Source organism: Aethalodelphis obliquidens, unplaced genomic scaffold (genome assembly GCF_003676395.1).
Source record: "Aethalodelphis obliquidens isolate GAN/ISIS:26980383/991018 unplaced genomic scaffold, ASM367639v1 scaffold3, whole genome shotgun sequence".
NCBI lineage: Eukaryota > Metazoa > Chordata > Mammalia > Artiodactyla > Delphinidae > Aethalodelphis > Aethalodelphis obliquidens.
Genome location: NW_020837947.1, coordinates 9,875,997 through 9,900,574, shown reverse-complemented (window position 1 = coordinate 9,900,574; position 24,578 = coordinate 9,875,997). Strand labels below are relative to the sequence as shown.

At 42.1% G+C, this 24,578-nt stretch overlaps 1 protein-coding gene across 8 annotated transcripts in view; it reads left to right on the top strand.

Moving 5' to 3' along the window:
- ARID1B (AT-rich interaction domain 1B) overlaps nucleotides 1-24,578 on the top strand; it is a 412,304-nt gene that overhangs the window by 371,320 nt on the left and 16,406 nt on the right. For 5 of the 8 annotated variants that reach the window (XM_027082651.1, XM_027082627.1, XM_027082631.1 and 2 more), the window contains 6 exons: nucleotides 5,409-5,518; nucleotides 6,233-6,391; nucleotides 11,900-12,109; nucleotides 15,290-15,494; nucleotides 20,748-20,886; nucleotides 21,145-21,317. In XM_027082651.1, the coding sequence (XP_026938452.1) occupies nucleotides 5,409-5,518; nucleotides 6,233-6,391; nucleotides 11,900-12,109; nucleotides 15,290-15,494; nucleotides 20,748-20,886; nucleotides 21,145-21,317 (996 nt within the window). The remainder of the gene's footprint in view (nucleotides 1-5,408; nucleotides 5,519-6,232; nucleotides 6,392-11,899; nucleotides 12,110-15,289; nucleotides 15,495-20,747; nucleotides 20,887-21,144; nucleotides 21,318-24,578) is intronic. The other 3 variants (XM_027082636.1, XM_027082644.1, XM_027082624.1) reach the window with 2 other exon arrangements.

Here is a 24,578-nt window from a genome sequence, read left to right as displayed (position 1 = left end):
CATCCCAACCCTGTTGCGTAGCATGGGCTCCAGGCACGCGGGCCTCAGCAGTTGTGGCACACGGGCCCAGCAGTTGTAGCTCACGGGCTCAGCAGTTGTAGCTCGCGGGCTCTAGAATGCAGGCTCAGCAGCTGGGGCGCATGGGCTTAGTTGCTCTGCAGCACGTGGGATCCTCCCAGACCAGGGCTCGAACCGGCGTCCCCTGCATTGGCAGATGGACTCCCAACCATTGCGCCACCAGGGAAGCCCCGAGGTGGATGTTTTTACATTTGAAATGAAAGATAAAAAGCTTGAACTATTAGCTAGAAGCTTCCCCTTCCCTTCCCAGCACTGTCCAAGGTAATGGTGTATTGGGGTTATGACATGATGTGTTTTGTCTGACTTGCTGAAATAAAATTACTTCAGAGCATTGAAACTACACAATAAATTTTCACCCACTATTAGCAATATTCATTTTTCCCTTTTTTCCTTTGGACCCCAGAACCACAAAAAATAACCAACAACAAATAGATACCCTGCCTAAGAAGATGTATGTATTCCTGAGGAATAATCAGTTTAATGGACATTCACAGAGAGGGTTTCTTTTTATTATTATTATTCAGATAATTCAGCTATTTGTTATTTCATACAGAGGAAATGTTCAGTGAAGGGCCGTCTATCCTCACAGTCTTTTGTATGGGCTACTAGTAGTATATATATTTTTTTATTGCATTGTGCGTTTTGAAGTATTGAATTTTTAATAATTTACCAAATTTTCCTCTACCCATTTATGTGATTTGATTCCAGCTTTATTAAGTCAAACGCTACCTGATAGAAAGTAATCATCCAGCATCTCCAAGGAATATTGATGACTTAGCATTTACTGTGTCTCTATTGATAGATACATGTGAATCTGCTATAACTGTGTTACAATCTCTGAGGGAAACAGGAATGACAAAGGAACCCAGACTGTTACAGTGTGGCTCCTGATAGGAGTTTTGGTCTGAAGGCATACGCTTGACTTTTCTAGAGATGGGCCAGAAATGGCGTGGATCATCACCACCTCAGATTACTTGGTTTGGGCTCATGGAGATAAATTCCCAGTGACAACAGCAAAGCGTTTTCTCCAACAAAGGACACTTTTGGAGAAAGTGCAGATAATACAAATGATGGCCAGTGGGGTTTTATGAACCTCAGTTAGCAGCTTTGTGCAGCCGGCATTCCAGCATCCCCTTTGCTGAGTTCAGACGGTTGTGCTGTAGGCAGTGTGCAGGGCCAAAAACAGTCCTCCTGTGTAGTGACAAATTGTTACAAGCCTCAGTGAGCAAGTAATTATTTAAATGGAGTCAGTGTGACTGTGAAGGTGGCGCCTCTTTCTTCACTTCAGATGTGGGGAGAAGTGGGATGGTGAGCAGTGGGGATTGTTTCCCTCTAAAGAAGCTTTTTAAAAATATGTAGTTAGACTAAAAGATGAGAATTATGTATTACTATGGGGAAAATTATAAATTATGTATAACCTTGTTAAAGATACCCTTATATAATACTTGTGTTGTTACATTGTACTTAGTTATGTTTCATTTTATAATATCCATTAGTCGTATAATTATCTGCATGTAAACTGTCGCCTTCAAGAAGAAATCTAAATGCTAGAAAACATATCTACTGTCTGTGATTCTAAGTTTGCCTCACCAGGAGTCACTGTACAAAGTATAGGGCATTTCCACCTGAATAACTTACAAATAGTAAATGAACAGCCGCATGGCACTGTGGCCACGCACTGTCCCCTTGGAGGTAGGTCAGCACAGGGAAATTTCAAGGCCTTGCTGATCCAGCCAGAGACGAGTGTTTCTCCTGAGCTTTTCTCGTACCCTTTGTATGTGTTAAGAGTATTCTTTATATATTTGCCACATATAAAAATAGTCGTGACTATCTACAAATGTATACACGTAGGTAGACCCTTTGTGTTTTCAAAAACAAGGAATAAGATATTTTACGGAGTATGGTATGTTAGTTACCATGAACAGAAAAGATCTGTTTGTGTGTTTCCGGTCCTGTTTTACCATCTTCTGGGAATGATTTTGCAGCCTTGCAGGGAGACTAAGTAAAGGAAGCTGGGAGAGTAGGAATGGATGTTTAAGGCCCGTTTTACTTGCACCATATGTTCTTTATGTTCTTTTTGAATATATTAAATCCAGGTGGAATAACTGCCTTAGGACCTTGACCCGCACTTACTCCAAGAAGTCATTCTAGCTCTTAAATTCCAGTGGTAAAGCCAGAGGCTACTAGTTGAAATGTATTTGCAGTACTCACACAGCACTTTCTGCAGTCAGAAAGTTCTTTACTGCCCCTTTTTATGTCTGAACTTTACATGCTGGATTACTGATGTCAAGAGGAGGAAGAACAGTGACTTGATTTAACAAATTTAACAAATCCTTATAATATTGGTGGTCTTTCTCTTCTGGGAAAGAAGAAAAAAATAGTGCCCCTGGAGTAACAGTGCCCTGGAAAGCATATGGCTCTTTGCAGTATTCATTGAGAATTCTGGTAAGAAGTCAAAAAGAAGCATTTTAACAAAAGGAATAGTAAAAGCCACAGTAAGGAAAGACCTTATGATCCATTTAGTAAAATAAAACTTGCACCGTAAGTAAAGCTATTACCCTATATTCTATACTTATTTATCTCTCAAAATAATATAGCATTGTAATTTTTAAATTTTATTTGTTTGTTTATTTTTGGCTGTGTTGGGTCTTCATTGCTGCGCGCGGGCTTTCTCTAGTTGCAGCAAGCAGGGGCTACTCTTCATCGCGGTGCGCGGGCTTCTTGTTGCGGAGCACGAGCACGGGCTCTAGGCGCGCGGGCTTCAGTAGTTGTGGTGCACAGGCTCATAGTTGTGCACGGGCTCTAGAGCGCAGGCTCAGTAGCTGTGGTGCACGGGCTCTAGAGCGCAGGCTCAGTAGCTGTGGTGCACGGGCTTAGTTGCTCCGCAGCATGTGGGATCTTCCCGGACCAGGGCTCGAACCCGTGTCCCCTGCTTTGGCAGGCGGATTCTTAACCACTGCGCCACCAGGGAAGTCCCAGCAATGTAATTTTCGAAACATGTTTGCATCCCCCGAATGCCCATTTTAAAATATATAATAGGAAATGAAGAAGTTTGGGGAATTTCAAACCAATATACATGCTTATATTCATCTAAGTGTGATTTTTAAATCACTGTAAATTGTCATTAATTATCATAATACAATATTGGCCTAGTTCTTTATGCTAAAAAACCCGCCTTTTATGTACATTAACACATTTCATGCATGAAGAAGGAATTAGAAAGAAATTACTATTTTTCAAAAATAATATTCAGGCATAATCTATTATAAATGCTACCAAACTGTCTGTTACAACCTTAGGAGGAGCAGGACTTAAGCCGTGTGTCCATGGCTTTGCCAGTTTCTCTGAAATTGTGTGGCTGTCGTCCCTTTGAACCCACTCTGGGAATACCTAGCAAGGACATGTGGGCTTTCATAAAGAAGCCCCTCTTTCCATACTCATCCTGCTTTCTTTCCCCATCTCTTCTTCTGCAAAGGGGGTTTCTTAATGTATAGATTTACTGGTTCCTATCTCGCTAGACGCAAGGGGTAAAACTGCACGAAAGCAATCCGCTACTTTGCACGAGGCTGTCTTCTTGGTGTAATATCTCTCAGCTGCTTTTTTGAGGTTTCACACGTTCACAAAAATAACAGCATTTTTAGCTGATCCCAATAGATTTTTCTCTGCAGCTGCATCACTTGAAAAAGCTTTTTGTTCCAGTTCTTAAAGTCTAAGTATTGAAAGTAATTTGGAAAAAAAAAAGAAAAAGAAAAACATCCCAATTATGATTTGTGTGTGTGGTGATGACTTCAAGGGCTGACTGAGCTGCAAATGGGCTTTGAAAAACAAGCCAATGTGCCCATGGAAAATACAGGCATTTCAGAGCGCATCATTGAGTGTGCTGATGTAAACTCACAGGCACGTGCCTGGGTAGGCTTTTTTGGCAGGACCTCTGGTCTCAACCTGCAGTGATGCTAACGATATTAGCAAATTAGCACCACAAAGCTTGCCAGCTAATTCGCCAGAGCCCTGCTCACTCTCTCACTGCTGTAATTAAAACTAATTATTTTCTAAAACATAGTAATACATGAATATGTGCAATAATCATTTTGTAGTGGGCAATCTGTGGAGCCTTTTTTTAAAGCTTTTTTTTTTTTTTTTTGCACATTATGCTGCATGTGCACTGCCATGGTTAGGCCAGCACGTTGATTTGCAGAATGTAAAATGGGTCCTGTTCATAAAACCTCAAGGTTTATTTTATTTTGAAAGGGGAATGTTTTCGGTTTTTCACTCATTTCCAAGGCTCATGATTCTCTCCCCTCTCCCTTTTCTCCTTCCACCTCTCCTCACTCTGCCTCCTCACACAGCTGTGTGGTGTGACACTCACAGCCCAGTGCTGTGCAGATGGTTTGCACAGTGGGGTTCTGGAGAAATTCAGCTGTTATTCCCCGGATATCTGCACTGATTCCCTACTGTAGCCTTGTTCTTCCTTTAAAAGGAAATCTACATCCCTATTTTTGACTTGAAAATATCTAGTAGTGTTTGCAATAAATGCGTGTAAATCCGTTGTTCTTTGGTGAACCTTTCATTCTAAAGCCTAAATGAACTTGATTGAATTTCTGAGCCAGGAGCTAGGAAATGAGTTTTGCCTGGGACTGTAGGGTTGACTTGAGCTGGTGTGGGTGTCTAACCTGGGCATTTGAGCTGAGGCTGAGGACTGATCCATGTGTGCATTGCACCAGAATGAAAAGAAACCAGCCCCGTTGCAAAATAATTAGAAATCCTCTCCTTCAAAAATTACTTTTGATTATTGTTTTTGAAGTCATCTGTTACAACCACCTTCCGTTATTGTAGCCTATGCCATATGTAATAGATGCGATTCTCAAATGAAACAATATAAAGTGGTCAATGATTTTACAAACTATGGATTATGTGAATTTAGGAAGTTAAGAAAGCAGTAAATCCTCTAGTCAACCAGTGAAAATAGACGTATCCAGCCTTTGAATCCCCCATGAGCAATTTAGACATTGGGCAGATTTCTGCTTGCACCTACTCCATTAAAGCTGTAATAATTTTGAAAAAATAATATTGATAAAAGTTGACTTTCAGTGGCTTAGGTCTTGAGTAAATGATTGCTTTTTTTCCCCCTAAGATAAAAAAGGATTGCCAGAACGTCATGCTACTTAGATTTCAGAAATGAGTATTCTCTGAGTTACAGTTGCTTTTTCCTTTTTTCTTTCCTTCCTTGGAGGGAAATTCGGGTGCCCCATCACTCAGTAGCTTGTGTTAGCGGGAGCACAGCCTGACACATCATGTATAATCCCAAACTCTTTTCTCCTGTTTTCGATTAGCATCTATGGGTCTTGCAGATATGATGTCTCCTGGTGAATCCAAACTGCCCCTGCCTCTCAAAGCAGATGGTAAAGAAGAAGGCACCGCACAGCCGGAGAGCAAGTCGAAGGTATTCCTCTCTCCTCTGCACGCGGTGTGGGGTCTGCTCGCTGCAGCTGCCGTGTGGCTCTCTCCTCACTTTTTTTCATTTGGTCTCTTCTCTTCCGCATGCCTCCATCTTGTGCGAAACGTTTGCAGTCTTCTTTCCCCGCCCCCCTCATGGTGTGGATCTGAAAGTTACTAGTTCTTACGGCATTTAACTCGTGGCTGGGGGAGAGGGGTGGAGGGACAGGACCCACCCAGAGAAATGCTTCGGGGGTGGGGAGAAGGAAGGGATCTTGCCTGGTTGGTACTTGAAGCCATTTTCTCTGCCTTCAGTTTGTAGCTTCCTGTTTTGGCCGCCTTAGCAACAACAACATACTTAATATTTTGCTTTCCTACCTTATTTGATAAATAAGGTGAACAGCTTTTTTTTTTTTTTTCCTTTCTTTCTTTCATAAGGGGTAACCCATGCTTAGCATTCCATGTAAGCTTGAAGTAAGCATGGTGGCTCAGTGGTCCTATCCAGCATCCAGCAAACTTACCAAGTTATACTAATTAAGAATGTTGTTTTAATACTTTTACATGTGTGTGGTTTTGTGTGTTTGTTTGTACATGTCTTTATATATATATATATATTATATATAAAAATTAGTCTGTTAAACTGGATGTGCTTTTTGTTATTTTAAATAAAGTTTGCCCTACCTTTGTCTTTTTTTTTTTTTTTTTTATTCCTCTACCACAGGATAGCTACAGCTCTCAGGGTATTTCTCAGCCCCCAACCCCCGGCAACCTGCCAGTCCCTTCCCCAATGTCCCCCAGCTCTGCTAGCATCTCCTCATTTCATGGAGATGAAAGTGATAGCATTAGCAGCCCAGGCTGGCCAAAGACTCCATCAAGCCCTGTAAGTGGCTCTGGTTTTTTGTTTTTTTTGTTTTTTTGGGGTTTTTTGATAATTAATTCTATTTTAATGCTTGCTTATTTATTTGTTTTATAAGACTTTTTCTTCATAATTTATCCATGAAAGGGTTTTCTTTGTAGTAGTAACAAAATGAGTAAAGTTTATATGCATCATACATAAGTTGATTGCTGGTAATGAAACCACTGATGTAAAGAAGCGTCTCTATACGAAGCATGTGATTGTGTTACTGGGTCCAAACTCCTTCACGCAATGACTTTGTTTAAATGTCTAATCCATTGTGCGCTTATAGAAGATCTTTAAAATGAGTTAACTGTCCATTTACATGGGAACTAATAGCAGCCATGGAGTATATGATAAGTTTGGCCTTTGGCCTAAATCTTTCATCGGCTATTGTGTCTGAAACATCTTATTTCAAAACTGCCTATCTTGAAAATATAAATATTACACTCTGGGCACAGTTTAGCATATCATCAGCCAGGCCTTGTTTCAATCTGCTTGTCAGAAATTAACAGAAAAGTTGTAGAAATGTTAGTGCATGTGAATATTTGGAATGCTACTCTTAGATTAATGTGTGCCTACATTAGAATCAGTTGAGATAGAAAAATTATATCCTGCACAAGCCTGCTCATAATCTTGATATTAAGTGTTGATTTCATACGATATTTTAAAAAACAAAAATGGAAATGTGCATATAAGGGAATTTTTTTAGCCTTAATATTCTTCTGTCTGTAGAGCTAGGCCTTTATTTTCCTACTAAAGAAATTAATTCTGTGCCATTAAAAAAGAAGAAGAATGGCACTGTCGTAACCTTTATTTTACATTCATATAAGGAATCAAAAGATCTTTAAAAAAAAAAAAAATCTTAACATGCAATTACTTGCCAAGCAGGCTTAATTAATGCGCTAATTTTTGCAAGACAATGTATTGAAGAGCACAGCTCAGGAAAAGCAAGTTGGAGGGAAGAAGACCCTGACTGCAGAATCTGGCAATCTAGTCAAAACCCCAAAAGGAGGCTGCTATTAATTATCCATTCGCTGGTTTAAGCAGATAGAGCTGAAGGTTTGAAGACTTGGTAGTTCCAGTAAATGTTTGTAAAATTCATGTGGAGCTCTAGTATAACCAGCATTTTCCTTTTCAGAGGAAGAAAGGGCAATATTCGCTGTTACCTCCTTTGTAGACATATGTTTCGCTTTTTCAACAACCGAGATGAAATGAAAAATGCTTCTAATATGGATTAAGCAGAACTAATGGAAGAGAGAGTGCAGCTCCTTAATTCTGATATCTTTGTGTTATTTGCTTTGAGTCTCAGAAGGCAGCCAACATTGGGGGGCGGGGGGGGGGCGGTCCCATGATCTACTCTGGTGTTTTGTTTTAATCATAGAAAAAGTGTTTTTGAATCAGTGATACTCTCAAGTTAACAGGTAGAACCCCAGCTATAACTTTTCAAAAACATTTGTTTATTGACTCAGAGGGGAAGATTTCAGAGGTTGAAAATATCTTTAAAACCTTAAGATAATAATTAAGAATAATAACTTATTAAAGACTACTAAAAGACCATATTATAGGTTTAAAATTTCCATCTTGCTGATTTCTGAATTATAAAGAATGATTGAGATATTTATTTTAAGTTACTAGTCACATTATCTCTATCCAATAAGTCCTGTAGGAAACTATTATCAAAACCCTCCTTTCTACTTAAATATGAGAAAAAAGAAAACTGAATTGTTGATTTCATTAATATTTCTACATACATTATCTCTCCCTGTACCATAGCCATTTTTTTGTTTAAGAATTTACAAGCAAACTTCTGGCTCCAGTCTTACAACAAGGGAACAGCAGAAGATGTGGTTTGAGGTAGTAGGAGGTGTTAGAGATTGCTCTGTGTTGAAAAAACAGCACCACCCTCTAATGAGATGTTCATTCAAGAAAGGAACTAAAGGAGATTGTTATGCAGGACCTAAACTTATCTCTGCTATCAAATCACTGCAGATATATATTGAAGAGTATTTAACTTCTCTTTCTGAGATACAACTTTAATTTGTACTTAAAATTGCTCCTAACAGTGTTTCTAATAAAGCCTATCTAATAGCAGGCCTGAAATGGACTAAATAACAGAGATGTTCTATGCTTTGACAGTGTGCCATGGACCAGCGCTGTTTTGTTACAAAACATTCTAAAATAAAAATAAACATTTGCACATACACATGCATATACACATATTACCAGGCATATGGTAAAGACTGCTGAAATGTAAATCTGCTTCAAAGACTTGAGGAAAAGTGTACTTATAGACTTAATTAAGTTATATGCAAGGAAAACATTTGTGGCACCATAATAATGTCTTGCTGTAATTTTTCAGCTATCTCCATTTCTTTTTCTTGCCTCCACGACTGTTTCATGCAGTAGGATACAATTTTTACAACACCAGAGCAATATGAGGTGGTGCTAGTGGCCTGAAAAAGTTAACCAGCTTTCTTCGGGGCTAGTTTTCTTGCCCATTGTTCGATGGGTAGAGTGTAAATGACGTTTATTCAAAGGTCACATCATAATTAATGTCTCTGAACAAAAAAAGTATGTTTTGAGCCTGATCAGGGATAAAGTGTATAGTCTTTATTTCCTAGGGCTTTTGTTTCTCTTAATGTCCTTTTTCTCTGTTTGGGCGCCCAAATACCAACTTTGGGAATGGGCCAGTGTGCAGCCCAGGAAGCTGGGAATGGAGATGTTACTTGCCCACCAATCCCTTCTCAGCTTTCAGTCTTATTAGATTGTGTCCACATTCACTTAGCACTTCACTCACCGAAAACCTGTTTATAGAATATTTTAACCAGCTGTTAATCCTTACTTGGATGGTGCTAGACTTTTCAGACCTTTCTTGTTCATGTGAGTATTCACTCAGAGCAAATAATGTGCTGAGTACCTTCAGTGTGCTGTCGCTGTTGGTGATTCAAGATCAACCCAGTTCCTGCCTCGTGGAACTTAAAGTTTAGTCAGGAGAGTGGAGGGCAGACAGCTAATCCCACACGAAACATAGGCCTCTGTGCACCGTGAGGCCAGGTACCACCAAGGACAAATAAGGCTTTTGCGATGATGATTCAGACCAGGGAGCCGGCACCAGGGGAGGCCTCTTCTAGGACCTGACATAAAACTGAGGCTTGACCACTTTCTTTTCACACAGATGCATTTGTTTACATTATGGCACCATAGAATGCATTTTTGAAGATCTAAAAACTATGAAAAGTAAAACAATTCTATTAACAACTGTTATCTTCATTAAGGTTTTCTAATTTTATGAGAACAAATTGAGATATGTAGAAGTTAATTAAACTTAAGTTCACTTAACAAAGAAAGGTAAGAAAAGTTCAAATACGGATAGTCAAAAACTAAGTAAATCATTACTTTAGGCCGGTTTCAGGTTACGAGAATCCCCTCCTTTCATAGACAGGAACAAACACTTCACAGTCTCATTGCTTGGGCCACGAGTAACTTTCTCCTGGAGCCCTTCCACGGTGTGGGTTTAGAGAGGACCTGGCCGGGAACAGCAGCTGGATCTCTTTACTCGGGATGTTGGCGGAGCACCTAGAGTGACTGTAAACTGAAACGACTGATTTTATATCTCTTATTTTTAAATGGAATCTCAGACTTTTCCTCTGAGTTCTTCACAGATGAAATGCAAGGGGGAGGTTCATGGTGGTGGTTTTAATTGATTTTAGGTGATAATGGTTTTTTCCTCTGGTTCTTCTTTCAAATTTTTATTTTTTAAAAAAAAGATTGGGTCCATTGTTTTCAGTGTACCTCCCAATAAAGACAAAGTTTCAAAACTATGATTTGGAAACCTCCTGTTCATAACTACCTCATTAATGATGACGAAGTTTCTGAAACGTTCCCAGTATGAGAACGCAGTGTAAAATGTGTTAGAACAGTTTCTTTTCCGAGTCAGATGTTCCCTGGGTGTGAGAATATGGTAAATAAATTTTAAAAGCTTATTTGGTTGTGGAGTATGTTCCATGATCTGGTATGTACGTGAGTTTATAGACGTATATAGGAACATGTATACGTACTTTAAGTTCTTATCTAAAGTAACTTTCTTTAGCTTCAGCTTCAAATTCTAAAAGATCACATTTTTTTATCCTACCACTCTACTTTCTTTATTTACATCAACTGTATTACCCAGTTTTATATAATTTATGTAAAGATTTTATGCTTCAATAATTCTAAAGCTGAAGGCTTAAAATTTTAGCCAGAACAGCTTGGGAAAATTACATGTTAATTGGAGGGACCTCTGCCACTCACCAGCTTGATTAGTTTCATTCTCAAGCATCCTTTCTCAGGCCCTACCACCACCACTGCCCCCATTTCAGCAGTAGGCTTAAAATGATCTTGAGCTAAATATAGTGAAAAAGAGTTAAGAAAAACTCCATCTAAAATAAGAGCTATACACTGCAAATGACAACCTAGTAAATAAACATGACTAAATGAAGTATATTATCATTCCAAGGAAATCTTTATCGAGACTTTACAAGTGGTTTTGCACAATGATCCCGGAGTTGCAGATATTACAAGTGCACAAATATTGTTACAAATACAGAGACGTAAAAGAAAGGAAAAATATACAGTTGGGCTCTTTATGAAACAGCAACTTTTGACATTTTAGAATCAAATACATAGTTAGAAAAATAAAAGACCAAGAATTAGAGCATCAGTATAAACCAAATGGGCACATGAAAGTAAACGTGTGTCCATAGATATGCTGGGAGTATGAAGTAGCACATGTCTTTGTGATTAACACGTGGCTGCTTAAGAAATGTATTAAACTATCTAAACAGCCCCTTAACCTTGGCAGAGAAGTTCAAGGAGTCTTAAGTCGGGAAAGCAGGTTGTTAGGAGTGAACGCCAGAGCTTCAGCTGGTCATTGGTTTACAAAGAGCCCACACACCACTGGGTCCTGTGACATGTGACCTACCTTATATTTTTCAGCAAGTACCACGTGTTTGCTCTTCCTCCATATGATTTAGTTTTAATGAAGACACACATCGGCCATCCACATTTTGACAAGGAAATGTAGGAGACCATGTAGTTTTTTAGGGCTCTATAACATTACGTGTGAAATTTTAAATTCACTGTGATCATTCAATGAGCTAGCAACCTTTTGTTTTTAAAAATGACGCGAGGTGTCATTGGAATCTTGCCTTCTGGGATTCAACGCTTATATCCATAAAGTAAAAGAAAGTTTTTGTTCCTTTCTTTTTGTTTTTCAAGTATATAAAAGGGGGAGTTTGGGCCCTTTATTTAAAGTCAAAGTAAATTCTTAATTAAGACAATGTATACTTTGTGCCTGAACTAGTAGCCTTCATTCCTAATTGTTGTGTGATAGCAGTAGTTTTAAAATTTCTTCTCTTCTTGTATTTGGTAGCTCATTACTTTTTTCTCACCTTCTTCCCTTTCCCTCTGCCCACCCATGCCCCATCTCCAAATGCTCCTTCTGGGCTCTAGAAGTCCAGCTCATCCACCACCACTGGCGAAAAGATCACAAAGGTGTATGAATTGGGGAATGAGCCAGAGAGAAAGCTGTGGGTAGACCGATACCTCACCTTCATGGAGGAGAGAGGCTCCCCGGTCTCAAGTCTGCCTGCGGTGGGCAAGAAGCCCTTGGACCTGTTCCGACTCTATGTCTGCGTTAAAGAGATTGGAGGTTTGGCACAGGTGAGAATGAATGAATGAATGAGGAGATGCTATAGGTAAGCTCTTACAGCAGCTTTCTTTGAATATACAGACTCGAATTTTTTTCTCACAAAGGAAAAGCGAAGCCCCTGGGAAGGTCACCTTTACTGGGATCCACGTTCATGTGCTGCAGGGGGAGAGTGCTGGGGCCAGGGACCCGGATCCGCTGCCCACTCGCAGAGGGACCTCGGTCATTTACATGGGTCTCAGTCCTCATCTGTAAGATGAGACATTTGGGCTAGAGTTTGCTTTCGGGTCCCTGACAGCTCCAGAATTCTACTGAATCTGTCAGAATTTCATAGTAAATAAAAATGTTCTGCAAATGACTAAGTTGTCTAGATTAGATATAAATCAAAAATTCACTGTTTCCCTCTATCCAGAGCAATTGAGCAAGAAAACTAAGTCATCCTTCTAAGACCACGTCCACTATACCTGGGCGACAAGAAGAGCAGTGCTGTCCCTTTTTCACAGGGCTGGGACTGGCATGGGCAGAAGTGGCACCCGGAGTGCAGAATTCCAGGAGGCACTCGTTTTGGGGTTGTGCAGATGCCTCCCCTGCAATTCCCCTTTCAATTTTGTACCCTAGAGGCCACACTTTCCTCCCCAGTCTCAGCCCAGTTTTTAGCATTGGGTCTGGTTTGTATATCCATGTCCCGAAGTAGAATGGGGGAAAGTGTCCTAAGGGGTGAGTGCCCACTGCGTCCTGGGCACTGTGCTTTTTCTTGTCACTTTTTTTCTCAATACCCATGAAATGCAAGGTCATCAGCCCTGAAGAAGAGATGTAACAAGATGAAGTACAGTTGTCCCTTGGGATCCATGGGGAATTGGTTCCAGGACCCCGACGAATACCAAAATCCTCAGAGCTCGAGTCCCTTATTTATATAACCTACACACAACCTCCCGTATACTTTAAATCATCTCTAGATTACTTACAATATCCAATAAAATGTAATGCTGCCTAAATATTTGCTGGTACAAATGCAAGTTTTGATTTTTGGAACTTTCTGGATTTTTTTTTTTTTTTTGATACTTTGAATTTGAAGTTGGCTGAATTCACAAATGCATCACCCAGGGACACGGAAGGCCGACTGTACAATGTTGTGGCCCAGGGATTCTCAGGCTAGGTGGTGAGGCCAGGTCTGTCTGATTGCAAAACGCAAGCCCTTATTTCTGCCCGTAGTTCTCAGACCTAGCTGTTCATTAGCATCACCTGGGAGAATTTAAAACCTGTCAATACCTGGGCTCCCACCCAGATCAATGAAAGTAGCTGCTCGGGCCTCAGGTGGTGCGGGGCCTCGCTATCCAAAGGCAGGTCATGTAATCCACAGGTATCACCGAGGGCCCACCCTGGTCTCGGTGCCACACAGCTCTTGGGGATGCAGGAGAGGCCTTTGTTCTCAGCCCTCCCTGAGGTGCCTCCTCCCACCCGAGACCCGAGGCCTACAACTGAAGCAATCAGAGCTTGACCCCAGACTGCCTGATCAGATGGTAAATCATAGGATGCAGACCAGGTGTGAGTGGTGGTCAGTGAAGGGAGAGGTCAGGATACACACCTCTCTCTTGCACTTAAACCCTCTGACCTTTCCCCTCTGTACCTGGACACCCCTGACCTTTCCCCTCTGAGCATAGACCCCCCCCCCGACCTTTCCTCTCTAGACACCCCTGACATTTCTCCTATGGGCATAGACTCCCCTGACCGTTCTTTCTTTACACCTAGACCCCCTGACAGATTTTTTTAGAATCCCCAGGACGCCAAACAATTGGGTGTCACCCATCGCAGCAGTGTAGGGATCGTCTAGACACCTCACTCTGTCAGTAGTGTGTATTCCCATGTTGGGTCTGTGAGCAGGACTCTGCTGGCTTAGCTAATGAAGCTGCTTGAACGTAGCAGTGATTCACAGTGGCGATGAGCTCCTTGGCAGCACTGTTGCTCACACCCTGTCTGGCGCTCTACCTGGTGGCCATCAGATGTGGTTGGAATAGGTGCTGCAGCCACAGATAGATCAGCTCATTCAGGGTATATCAGGCAGCGCTCTGCTTACTGTTTGGGAAGCAATTGCGAGCCTGCTTGTTGCAGCCTGGCGTTAAGTAACAGAAATGGCGTTAAGCATTCCCAGGAGTATTCCATGGTTTATCATGCACCATTTAGTACTAAGTAAATGGACAGAAAGAGCTTTGTGAGAAAGTTTGAATCCAAAAATTGAACATGTCATTAAAACTCACTGTCCCCTTAACCTATGCTACTTAACACAGGAAACGTCTAAAGGCAAAATATTCCCCAAGTATTTGCAGGCCTTCACGTGTCCTTCGTGTTTCAGTGTCATGTAACTGTGTTCCCATGTGGGAATCAAAAGGTTAAAGTAATTCCTCAAATCCTTTTATAACATTTGAGGATTTCCTTTCTTTTTTCTCTTCTCTTTTTGCAGTTGTGTTCCCTCCATCTGAAGTGTGACTGGGAACACTGGGTAGTCCTGTGCACCCCTTCCCAAGCCCACAGGTGCTGCCATGTCAGCGACTTGCTGCCTCCACAGCTCAGACAGGGCTGATGGCTTCGGCCAGGCTTTTAAGTTGGGGTCATTTGACTGGGGCCTTATTCACCCAACACCACAGGAAAGCCTCGTGAGAGGCTGGGCACGGACCAAAATTATAGGCTCATCTTTCCGGAAGCTGTGGCTGTTGGAAGAAGATATTGTTTTTCATATTAAGGCCCAAACACTTAACTTGCCAAATAGTTCTGTTATTGCTTCTTATGTTAGTTTTTTAGACACCCTTCTTTTTTTTTATTTTTTTAAAGATAAGAAGTGGTATGGGGATGAGTGTGAGTGAGAGCGTACATTTGCTCGGAGATAAATTGCTGGGCCCGGACAGCACCAGCTCTGGAAGAGTGTGAGGCATTAGAAGATGCACCAGGCAGAAGAATCTCCACGAGCAGTGCTTTCTATGTAGCTATCAGCAGGTTCCTTAATGGTTTTATAACTGTAAATGCTGTCTATGCACTACTGAGTGGGAATAATGAGCATTAGTTAAAAGAGGCAAGTGAAGAAAAAAAACAGTAAAACAGGACATTAAGTGCTTTTCTTTTGTCTCCTGGCTTTAAACAAGCCACTTTGCTGCAAACCAATGATCCTGCCTTTTTTTTTTTTTTTTTTTTTCTTTTGCCAGGTTAATAAAAACAAGAAGTGGCGCGAGCTGGCAACCAACCTAAATGTCGGCACTTCAAGCAGTGCAGCGAGCTCCCTGAAAAAGCAGTATATTCAGTACCTGTTTGCCTTTGAGTGCAAGACTGAGCGAGGGGAGGAGCCCCCGCCGGAAGTCTTCAGCACGGGAGACACCAAGAAGCAGCCCAAGCTCCAGCCGCCCTCTCCTGGTAAGTGGTGGTGCTGCAGCTGTAGCGGCGGGCGAGCCGGGGACCCCGCCCCCATGGAGTCCCTCCCAGGCTCTGAGAAGGCCGCTCAGAGTAAAGAGAGCAGAGCAAACTGGGATCTTAGAGAGCCAGGGGTGTCCTCTTCTGCCTCGTCTATTTAGTTAGACCCCATTGGCAGTGCTTAAGGGAAGAAAGAATAAAATTGGGGGTCTTGTCATTTCTGGTCAGCACTTTGAAGGCACGGTTCTTTTGCTTTACCTTTTTTAGCCAAAGTAGACTTTGGAATTCTGAGTTTTATACCTTTATTCCTTACACAATTATTTAAAAATATTCCATCTAACCGTCAAAATAAGTCTCCCCAGTAACCTGTGCTGATGCTGGAAACGCCACTCTGCGGATTTAACGGCCAGCTTCTACCAGCTCTGCCTCTGTCAGAGACACTCCGATTTGTACGTTAACAAAACAGAATTTGGACTTAGTTTTTAATACCCCCTGCCAAGCAAGTTTCTGCTTGTAGGGAATTCAGCAAACTGTCAAGATAAAGGTCTATATAGCCCTATTTCTGAGAAAGAGTAGTCCAGTTAACTTTGACCCCAGGGTCAGGAATCTTAAAATACCGCTTAGGAATAATGGTGATTCACTTAAATTCTCATAAGCAAAATCATATTGATGATACCTGCCTTCTCTCCTATCTCTTCACTCAGCTGTTGGAGACCCTGCCATTCTTTCAGCTCTCCCGCCAGCTTTTGTTCTGCCTGTTAGTGTTTCAAATTTGATATTACTGGATCATTATATTCTGATAAATACGATATTAGAGATGGGAAGAAACTTGCATCATCCTTAGTTCTGGGTGGTGACCTCACTCAAGTTAAATTTGATCATTCTGTTGTCTGTTTCTGGCCGTGTCCAAGCCCTGGGGTGGTCCACGCTTAGTCACACTGTCCTGCATACAAGATGGGGCTGATTGTGCCTGCCACTTCCCCCAGCAGAGGTTTGCTCTGCGGTCAGATGATCATAGCTCATTGCCAGTATTTCTTGAGCACTGAGAGTGTGCCAGACGCTCTTCTAAGTGCTTTAATCATTTAATCTTCATGTTAGCCCTGTGATAAAGATACTGTTCTAAAATCCCTGAGAAAACTGAGGCACATAAAATCTAAACAGACTGATATACACTAATTTGTATGAAATAGATAACTAATAAGAACTTGCTGTATAAAAAAATAAATAAAATAAAATTCAAAAATTCGATAAATAAATAATCTAAGCAGACTGGCCCATTATTGCTAGTGAGTGGGAAAACCGGGCCTTGATCTCAGACATCTGGCTCTGGTATTAGAGAGGTAGGTGTGCCTACTACACCTGTGTTTAAAGTAGCGCTGTAATCGGTAAACTGTTTACACATAGGACATGGTATCTGTGAGCCAAAGAAAGGAGTTGTTTCTCCTTTAATTATTCCCTCTAGCTGATATCTGGATGGCGATGCCAATATCTAAGGCCACTTAGAGATCTCAAATAAATACTTTTTAGGCCCAAGGTGCACTTGTAATGAGCATACCTAGAGACAGATCTGTTGGTTCTAAATACAAATAGAGAAGTCCTCCTCTCTAACCCCACCCTTAAAGATTCACAGCCTTTGCCAGTGATGGTGTACTTTAAAAACGGGGAAATCTAATTTCGAAAATCTCACCACATTAACAAGCTGCCTGTGAACAGCTCTGAAACTATTTTTCCAAAATAAAAACCCGGTGGGGTGTAGGGACCAAAGTGGCAATGTCTGCACAGATCTAAAAGTATATTTTATTTGCCAGGAAAGAACTCATGTCACTGAATGGTCTGCACTTCTGTATGGAGAATAGCTCTCCCAGTGTGCATCAGCTTCAGTACAAGAAATCCTGCTGAGGTATATAGTTCAGAAAGTACAGGGCCTGTTCTCTTAACAGTCAGCTCTTTCCTTTCCCCCCTTTTTTTTTTAAACTACCGTTTTTATGGCAACATTATCACTTTAACTGCACAAAAGAGCTTGGATTGCAGATGCACTTCTGATAATACATTCTTCTTAGTGGTCCAAATGGAGCCCAAGTCCTGTGAAACAGGAAGCAGGGGAGGAAAGCTTCCTGAGTCTAGCCATTCAGCCAGTGCAAGGCCTGGAAGGCATCGTGCAGGGTGCACGGGGCCAGTCTGCTTGGCTCATGTGCTCTGCACACCACTCAGCAAGAGAGACGGACACACGGACTGGGCAGTAGGGCAGTGAGTCACATCAGCCTCTCAACCAAAGACCAGGCATCTCCTCCAGCATCTGTGCATTGTGGCCTCTTTGATTCCAGACCTATCATTAAGGAAAATGCCTCTGAAACATTTTTATTGTCAGAGAAGGGAAACAAATTATTCCCAGGTATTTGCCGTGTCAGGGCCTCATATACTACAAAATTTTTTTTAACTAATTTTCAACCAATGTTTGTGTTCTTTGAAGTCGGTTTTTCCCATAAGAACATAACTGTAGTTTATTCCTTACGAGTACATCCAGGCAAACAACTAAAAGATTCCTAAGAAACGTTCTAGACGGTTTTTTCAAATGGTCATTCTGAACCAACTTAAATCCTAAGTGCTAATGACTTAGCGTTCTAAGTCATCCCTCTGCATTCTAGTTTTGATTTGATGCAGCTGATACTGATCTGAAATTCAATCCTGTCAGCCCCTGAGAGGTATCACCCCTTAGCCCTGGGGGCTGCACCAGGATCTTCATTGTTGAGTGGCTGTGTGGTTTCTCATGCCAGAGATCCAGGTTGTGTCTTCCGGGGACTAGAGTAAGTCAGCCAGAAGAAGGCTCCTGAATGAAGCCTGAGCAAGGACTGGGGGTGTGGTTGCATCTCTGAGGTGCCGGCGGGCTCTTGTTATAACAGACTGTAAAAGTTTGTGGAGATCTAATGAACGGTCACGGGAATCGCCTCCCCAGGTGGCCTGGGCCCGCCTGTAAGTTAGAGTCGGGGAGGGGACCCGCCTGGGAGGAGTGCGGGGAGGTGGCAGGAAGCTCCCCTTTCAGTTAGTAAGTCTGTAACCAAAAACCCATCCATCTTTGCTGGCAGGTGGCTGACTGCATTTCTATTATTAGCTGACGGGTGATGTCACAGAACTTGTCATGGATTGTCATGGATCCAACTAGGGAATCCTCAGTGGGAAGATAAATGAGAAAGGGGCTCGGGTTGTAAACAGAGGTGCCCTCTGGGTGACCTCTGGTCGCTGTAGACCTGAGACATACCAGCTATTGCTCTTCTCCCCACCCTACTTCCCGTAACCCCAGCCAGAGCTGGGGCACCGGGTTCATGCTGTGTAAATTATCTTCCCAGCTAGGAGTCTGGCTGTACAGTCTCAAGTGTGTGGATGCACTTAACCTTCAGTAACCTTTGCATTGTTTACTTTCGAGTATACATCTGTAACTTCTGGCACAAGGTGGGGATATCCTGGAGAGCCAGCCTCCTGGCTGCCTTCTTTTTTTTTTTTTTTTTTCCTAAAAGGAAAGGAAAACACACTGGCAAGAGGGGAGAATTTTTCCTGTTTTTTTTTTCCTTATTAGCTGTAAATGTGAATACTTGTAAATAAGGGTCATTCTGAGATCACAGCCTTGTGAGCCGTGTTCCACAGAAGATGTACAGACTGCTGTCCAATCTGCTTCTTGATGTAAGAAACCAGTTATTCCTCCTGCCAGCTCTACGGTGCAGTCATATGTGTAGGGTTATCCTTATACGTTTGTAAAAGACTCTACTTTTTTCTTTTATTATATCTCCTTTTTAAATATGCATTTCCAGGGTTTTACCAAAATTTGGTTTGTAAGCATGAGTTGGTAAGTTTTTATTTTAAGGTATCTACATCTAAGAAGATACCTCCTTTTGAAGTTAGTCTTCCTGGCACCTGTGAGAACGTCCCTGAGTCACTCCAGCCCTGGGCACCCAGGGGAGATATTACGGAACAAGCTCCCCGTTGGCTAGCGTAGTCGTCAGTGTTCATTCTCGACACGGCCAGGACCCAGGACCGGGCAGACCTGGCCTCGCTAGCAAAGTCTGGGCTCAGCTGAGGCTTTCTGCTGAGAAGCAACAGGCTCATTGCTGTTTCTTACGCCTTTGTAGCACACTCCGTAGTCTCCAGTGATTTGTTCAACTCCGTTTCCTCTAAAGTGTGGGTGGTGGTAGCTGTGGTGAGCCTTTGGAACTCCATAGGAGAGGAGCTATGGATAGTAACATACGCAATATTATTGTTTACAAGCAGCCATTAATTCTGTGTGTTAGGGTTACCGTTCTGAAAGTAGTCATTGTAAACTGTATGGGGGCAGGAATTCTTGTCTTTTTCCGTCTTTGCTGCATCCAGCTGTAGAAAACAGCCTACAATATAGCAAGCACTTTATTCATTCAATTAGTAGTTGCTTAATTAATAAGTGAAACCAGTGTCTATTGAACATCTGACATGCTAAAGACTGTGATCAATGATAAAGCAAGAGCCCTTAAAATATTATGTTTTCAGGTTAATTATTTGCAAGAATCCCACTTAAGTTTTTAAAAGATCTGCTCAGTTCTGAGCTCTGTTATTATAATGTAATTATAGTTAAAGCCAAGTCTTGTAACTCTGATACTGACATTAAAGAACTCCAAACCAATATGACTTGTGTTCTGTAAATAACAAATAAGATTTCATAGCTCTAAAGATGACTGTTAATGACAGCATAGACATATCCAGACATTGAGAAGGCATTGAAATGATATAAAGCTCTGTATTACTTTGTATCATTGCTTTACAACGTAAACACTTCTCATTGCCTAAGACCCAGATAATTTTCCTAATAGTCCATCAAATTGATATACCAAACTTTTCATCCCATTTTTCCTTATTCTCAGATATTCAGATTATCTCCATTATAAACAACACTGAAATAAACATTTTTCTGCCGAAAGCCTTCTTTATATTAGATTATTTTCTTGGGATAAAGCAATTACCCAATCAAAAGGTATAAATATATTTTATGGCTCATATCTGAAGTGTGTTGCCAAATAGTTTACCAAAAAAAAGCTTTTACTGATTTTCACTGTAAACAATGTAAGAGCAATTAATTTTACTACATTGTTACCAGCAATGGATATTGTTACTACTTCTACATAAGATGATGTCTTATTTTCTTTCCTTTTTTTTTTTTTCAATAACTATCAAGGATGAGCTTACTTGATAACCTCTAGATTTTCCCCCATTTTCTCTTGGTGCTACTACTATCAGCTAACTCAGGATCCTTGCAAGGTCCACAGACTCCCCAGTCAACTGGCAGTAATTCCATGGCAGAGGTTCCAGGTGACCTGAAGCCGCCTACTCCGGCCTCCACCCCTCATGGACAGATTACCCCAATGCAAGGTGGAAGGTATGTTGAAACATCTCGGGGAGCCATACAAAATCAGATTTGTCTATTTTCATTTTTCTGGAGCAAAGTTTTTATAGAGAGAGGCAACGGTGTTCTCTAGTGAGTTTTGTAAATATTAACTACCACTAGTTTTATTCATATGCTTTACTTTGGATGGTTTTTGCAGGTACAGATTTCAAGCTTGGCTTATTTTCTCAGTAAGTGTTTGGAGGTGACTAATGCTCTGTCGTTAAGCTTTCATGTCTCTCATCTTATCAGAAGCAGTACAGTCAGTGTGCACGACCCATTCTCAGACGCAAGTGATTCATCATTCCCAAAACGCAACTCCATGACTCCGAGCGCCCCATACCAGCAGGGCATGAGCATGCCAGAAGTGATGGGCAGGATGCCCTACGAGCCCAACAAGGACCCCTTTGGAGGAATGAGAAAAGGTAAATGCCGAGGGGCCTCTGTGCAGAGTTGGTCCAGAGGGTGTTCTTCTGTCTGCCATCCCATGACTGATTCACTGATCCATTCGAGACATATTTGAGTCCCAGCTCCCCAGCCTACTAAATTTCTGGCCTTGGGCACAGTACTTAGCATCTCTGTACGTCTGTTTCCTCATCTAGAAATGGGGATAATAATGGGCCACAAGGATTAATTGAGTTAATGCACGTAGACACAGCCCTTAGAAGAGTAACTGGTATGTATTGTAAGCAAATGTGCTCCCAGTGCAGCCTGGAGTTGGTGTCATGGTCGTCATGGCATGACCTGGGCATGGGGCTGAGTGCCAGGTAGAATGCTGGTAAACCAGACGGTCTACAAACAAGAAACAAAAAGTAAGTTAAACTACATATATATGATTAAGGATGGTGGTTGATGGAAGGAAGGAAACAAACAGGCAAGAAAGGACACAAAGAGCAATGACGTTGGGTGGAGGTCATGGAAGGAGGGGCATCTCCTAAGGAGGGTGGCGGGGAGGAGAGGGCTCAGAGGAGCTGTCAGTTATCTGCTGAGACGTGGGGAGCGGGAGTAAGTTGGGGAGGCCGAGGCAGGAGCGTGGCTGGTGTGTTTGAGGAGGTGCAAGGCTCCTGGGCACAGAGAGCAGGGGGCAAGCTGAGCACGTCGAGGCCAACGGGGCAGAGCCTTTGTGCCTTCCTGGGCATGTTGATGAGTTTGGGGTTTTATGCAGGAAGTGAGGTGACTGGGTTTTTTGTTAAAAATAAATAAGTAAATAACTGGATATTTATGGAGAACATAGTGGAGAGAGGTGAGGGTGGAGATGGGGAGACCACTGTCATAATCCAGGGAGAGGTGATGGGTTGGAGTTAGACCCCAGCAGGGAGCTTGAGAAGTGGACCCACCCGGTATATACGTTGGGGGATAGAAACAACAGGATGTGCTGATGGACTGAACGTGGGGAGAAGAACCAAGTGATGGTGACTGAGAGGGTGAAGATGTTACCACCTGAGTGTGGGCAGTTGGGAAAGAGAGGGAAATAAGGTTGGCTGTTACTACCTGTGGTGTGGACATCTGGGAAATGAACAAGCTAGAGAAGGAAATCCCGAGTTGACCTGTGGATAAGTCAGGGCGGTAAGTTGTGGAGTGTATGTCTGGAGCTGGGCAGAGCGTTGGAATTAGGTATAATCTTGGAGAACTAAGCAGAGAAGTGGTATCGACAGCTGTAGGATGGACGAGGTCACCGAGAGTTCTCACTAACATTAGCGAACACCCAGGGTGGGGTTCTCCTTCGTGGGTATCAGCCCCCAGCACTCCCGTAGCCCTGAGACTGTAGCCATCTAAGCCCGTTTTAGCTCCTCCAGTGGCATCCACGTGCCAAACGTTGTTGGCACACTTCCAGATGCAGTTGAGTCCTGTGACATTGAGGCATGCTATGAATATTTTTTGAAAAGCGTACAGAAAAATGGTGAATAATATTTTTATGGAAGTACTTATTCTGGGATCCCTTGAATAATAGTACTTTTGCTGTATTTAGATGTTTGGGGTACATGAATTTCTTGATACTGTCTTGAGTAGAGAGAAACATAAAGCCCGAAGCCTTGGCTTTCACAGGTATTACAGAGCAATGCAAAATAAAAATGAATAATCTCAAATTTTTAGATGTTGGGCATATTACCATTTAATTAACAAATGAGATTGTATTTCGTATGTATTTCAGATATCTGTTATACAAAGCAAGATAATCTATAATTTTTCCTTTCAAAAGGTTTACGAGCTGCTTATTCCAAGTAAAGATTTTGCAGAACATGCAGTAAATCCATAAGCTCAGAGATTCGAAAGCTTTGTGAGTGTTGGCGTTAGCTGTCTTCCTTAGTGGTATGAGACGCTAGAAGGAACACGTTGTTAGTGCTGTTGGTGGATGTATAACATTTTTAGACTCTGAAAATATGACAATAACATGGAAAAAATAATGAAGTTTTGGAATCTGGTTTCAAAAGTTATTGTGAAGTATTCCAGTATCCTACCCATATGCTATGTTAGACAGCGAGAGTTCTATTTCTTTCGTTTCCGTACGCCGCTAATTGTTTTATAATGAAAATAAACATGGGAGTGGGGGGTGACTGGATCACCTGGCTAGATACTAGGTAGCTCTGCAATGTGTTTTCATCAACCGTGTGAATGGTACAGTGGTTCAGCGGGCAGCTCTGCCTCGCATTTCCCCAGTCTATTTCAGCTCACCTGCTGCCTTACGGTACTGGTATATTTAGTATCAAATTAAAGCGGATAAGCAGAAAACCCACAGGAAACATATTTTCTTACAGCCCTACCCCCTGTATAATGAAGTTTTCCATTCCTCGGTTCACCATACCGTGGCGGCGAGCTTGGTGGCGCTCTGATTTTTTGTTGAACGACCAACATCAGTGGCTATCACACTGCCTGTTGTTGGTGTCGGTATTGTCGCTCCTGCTGCCGACCTGTAGTGTGGTGGTGGAGTAGATGAAAGAGCCCAGTCTAAGAGTCAGCAGCCCTGAGTAGCCTCGGCCCCGCCTGTCCACCTGCCTGCCTTCCCCACCTACTCACTTAATTCATCACTGATTGAGGGACTGATTGATTAACTGCTTGTAAGTGAACAATAAGTGAATATTTATATATTGTTTAACTTAACCGTGTTTTTATTTTTATTTGGCTGCGTTGGGTCTTCGTTGCTGCACGCGGGCTTTCTCTAGTTGCGGAGAGAGGCCAGTGGGGGCTGCTCTTCGTTGTGGTGCGCGGGCTTCTCACTGCGGTGGCTTCTTTTGTTGCAGAGCATGGGCTATAGGTGCATGGGCTTCAGTGGTTGTGGCTCGCGGGCTCAGTAGTTGTGGCTCGTGGGCTCAGTAGTTGTGGCTCGTGGGCTCTAGAGCACAGGCTCAGTAGTTGTGGCTCGTGGGCTCTGGAGCACAGGCTCAGTAGTTGTGGCGCAGGGGCTTAGTCGCTCCGCGGCATGTGGGATCTTCCCCGACCAGGGCTTGAACCCGTATCCCCTGCCTTGACAGGCAGATTCTTAACCACTGCGCCACCAGGGAAGCCCAAACAGCGTATGTTGAATATTTATTAGCATCTACACATACAGTCCTACTTATTCTTTTTAATGCTCTAGCAATGGATGGTTTGTTTCATAATATTTTGCTATTATAAATAATGATGCAGTGATTATTGAAGTATGGCTGTTTTTTCACACTTGTAAGAGTGTTTCTGTGAAATAGATTCCT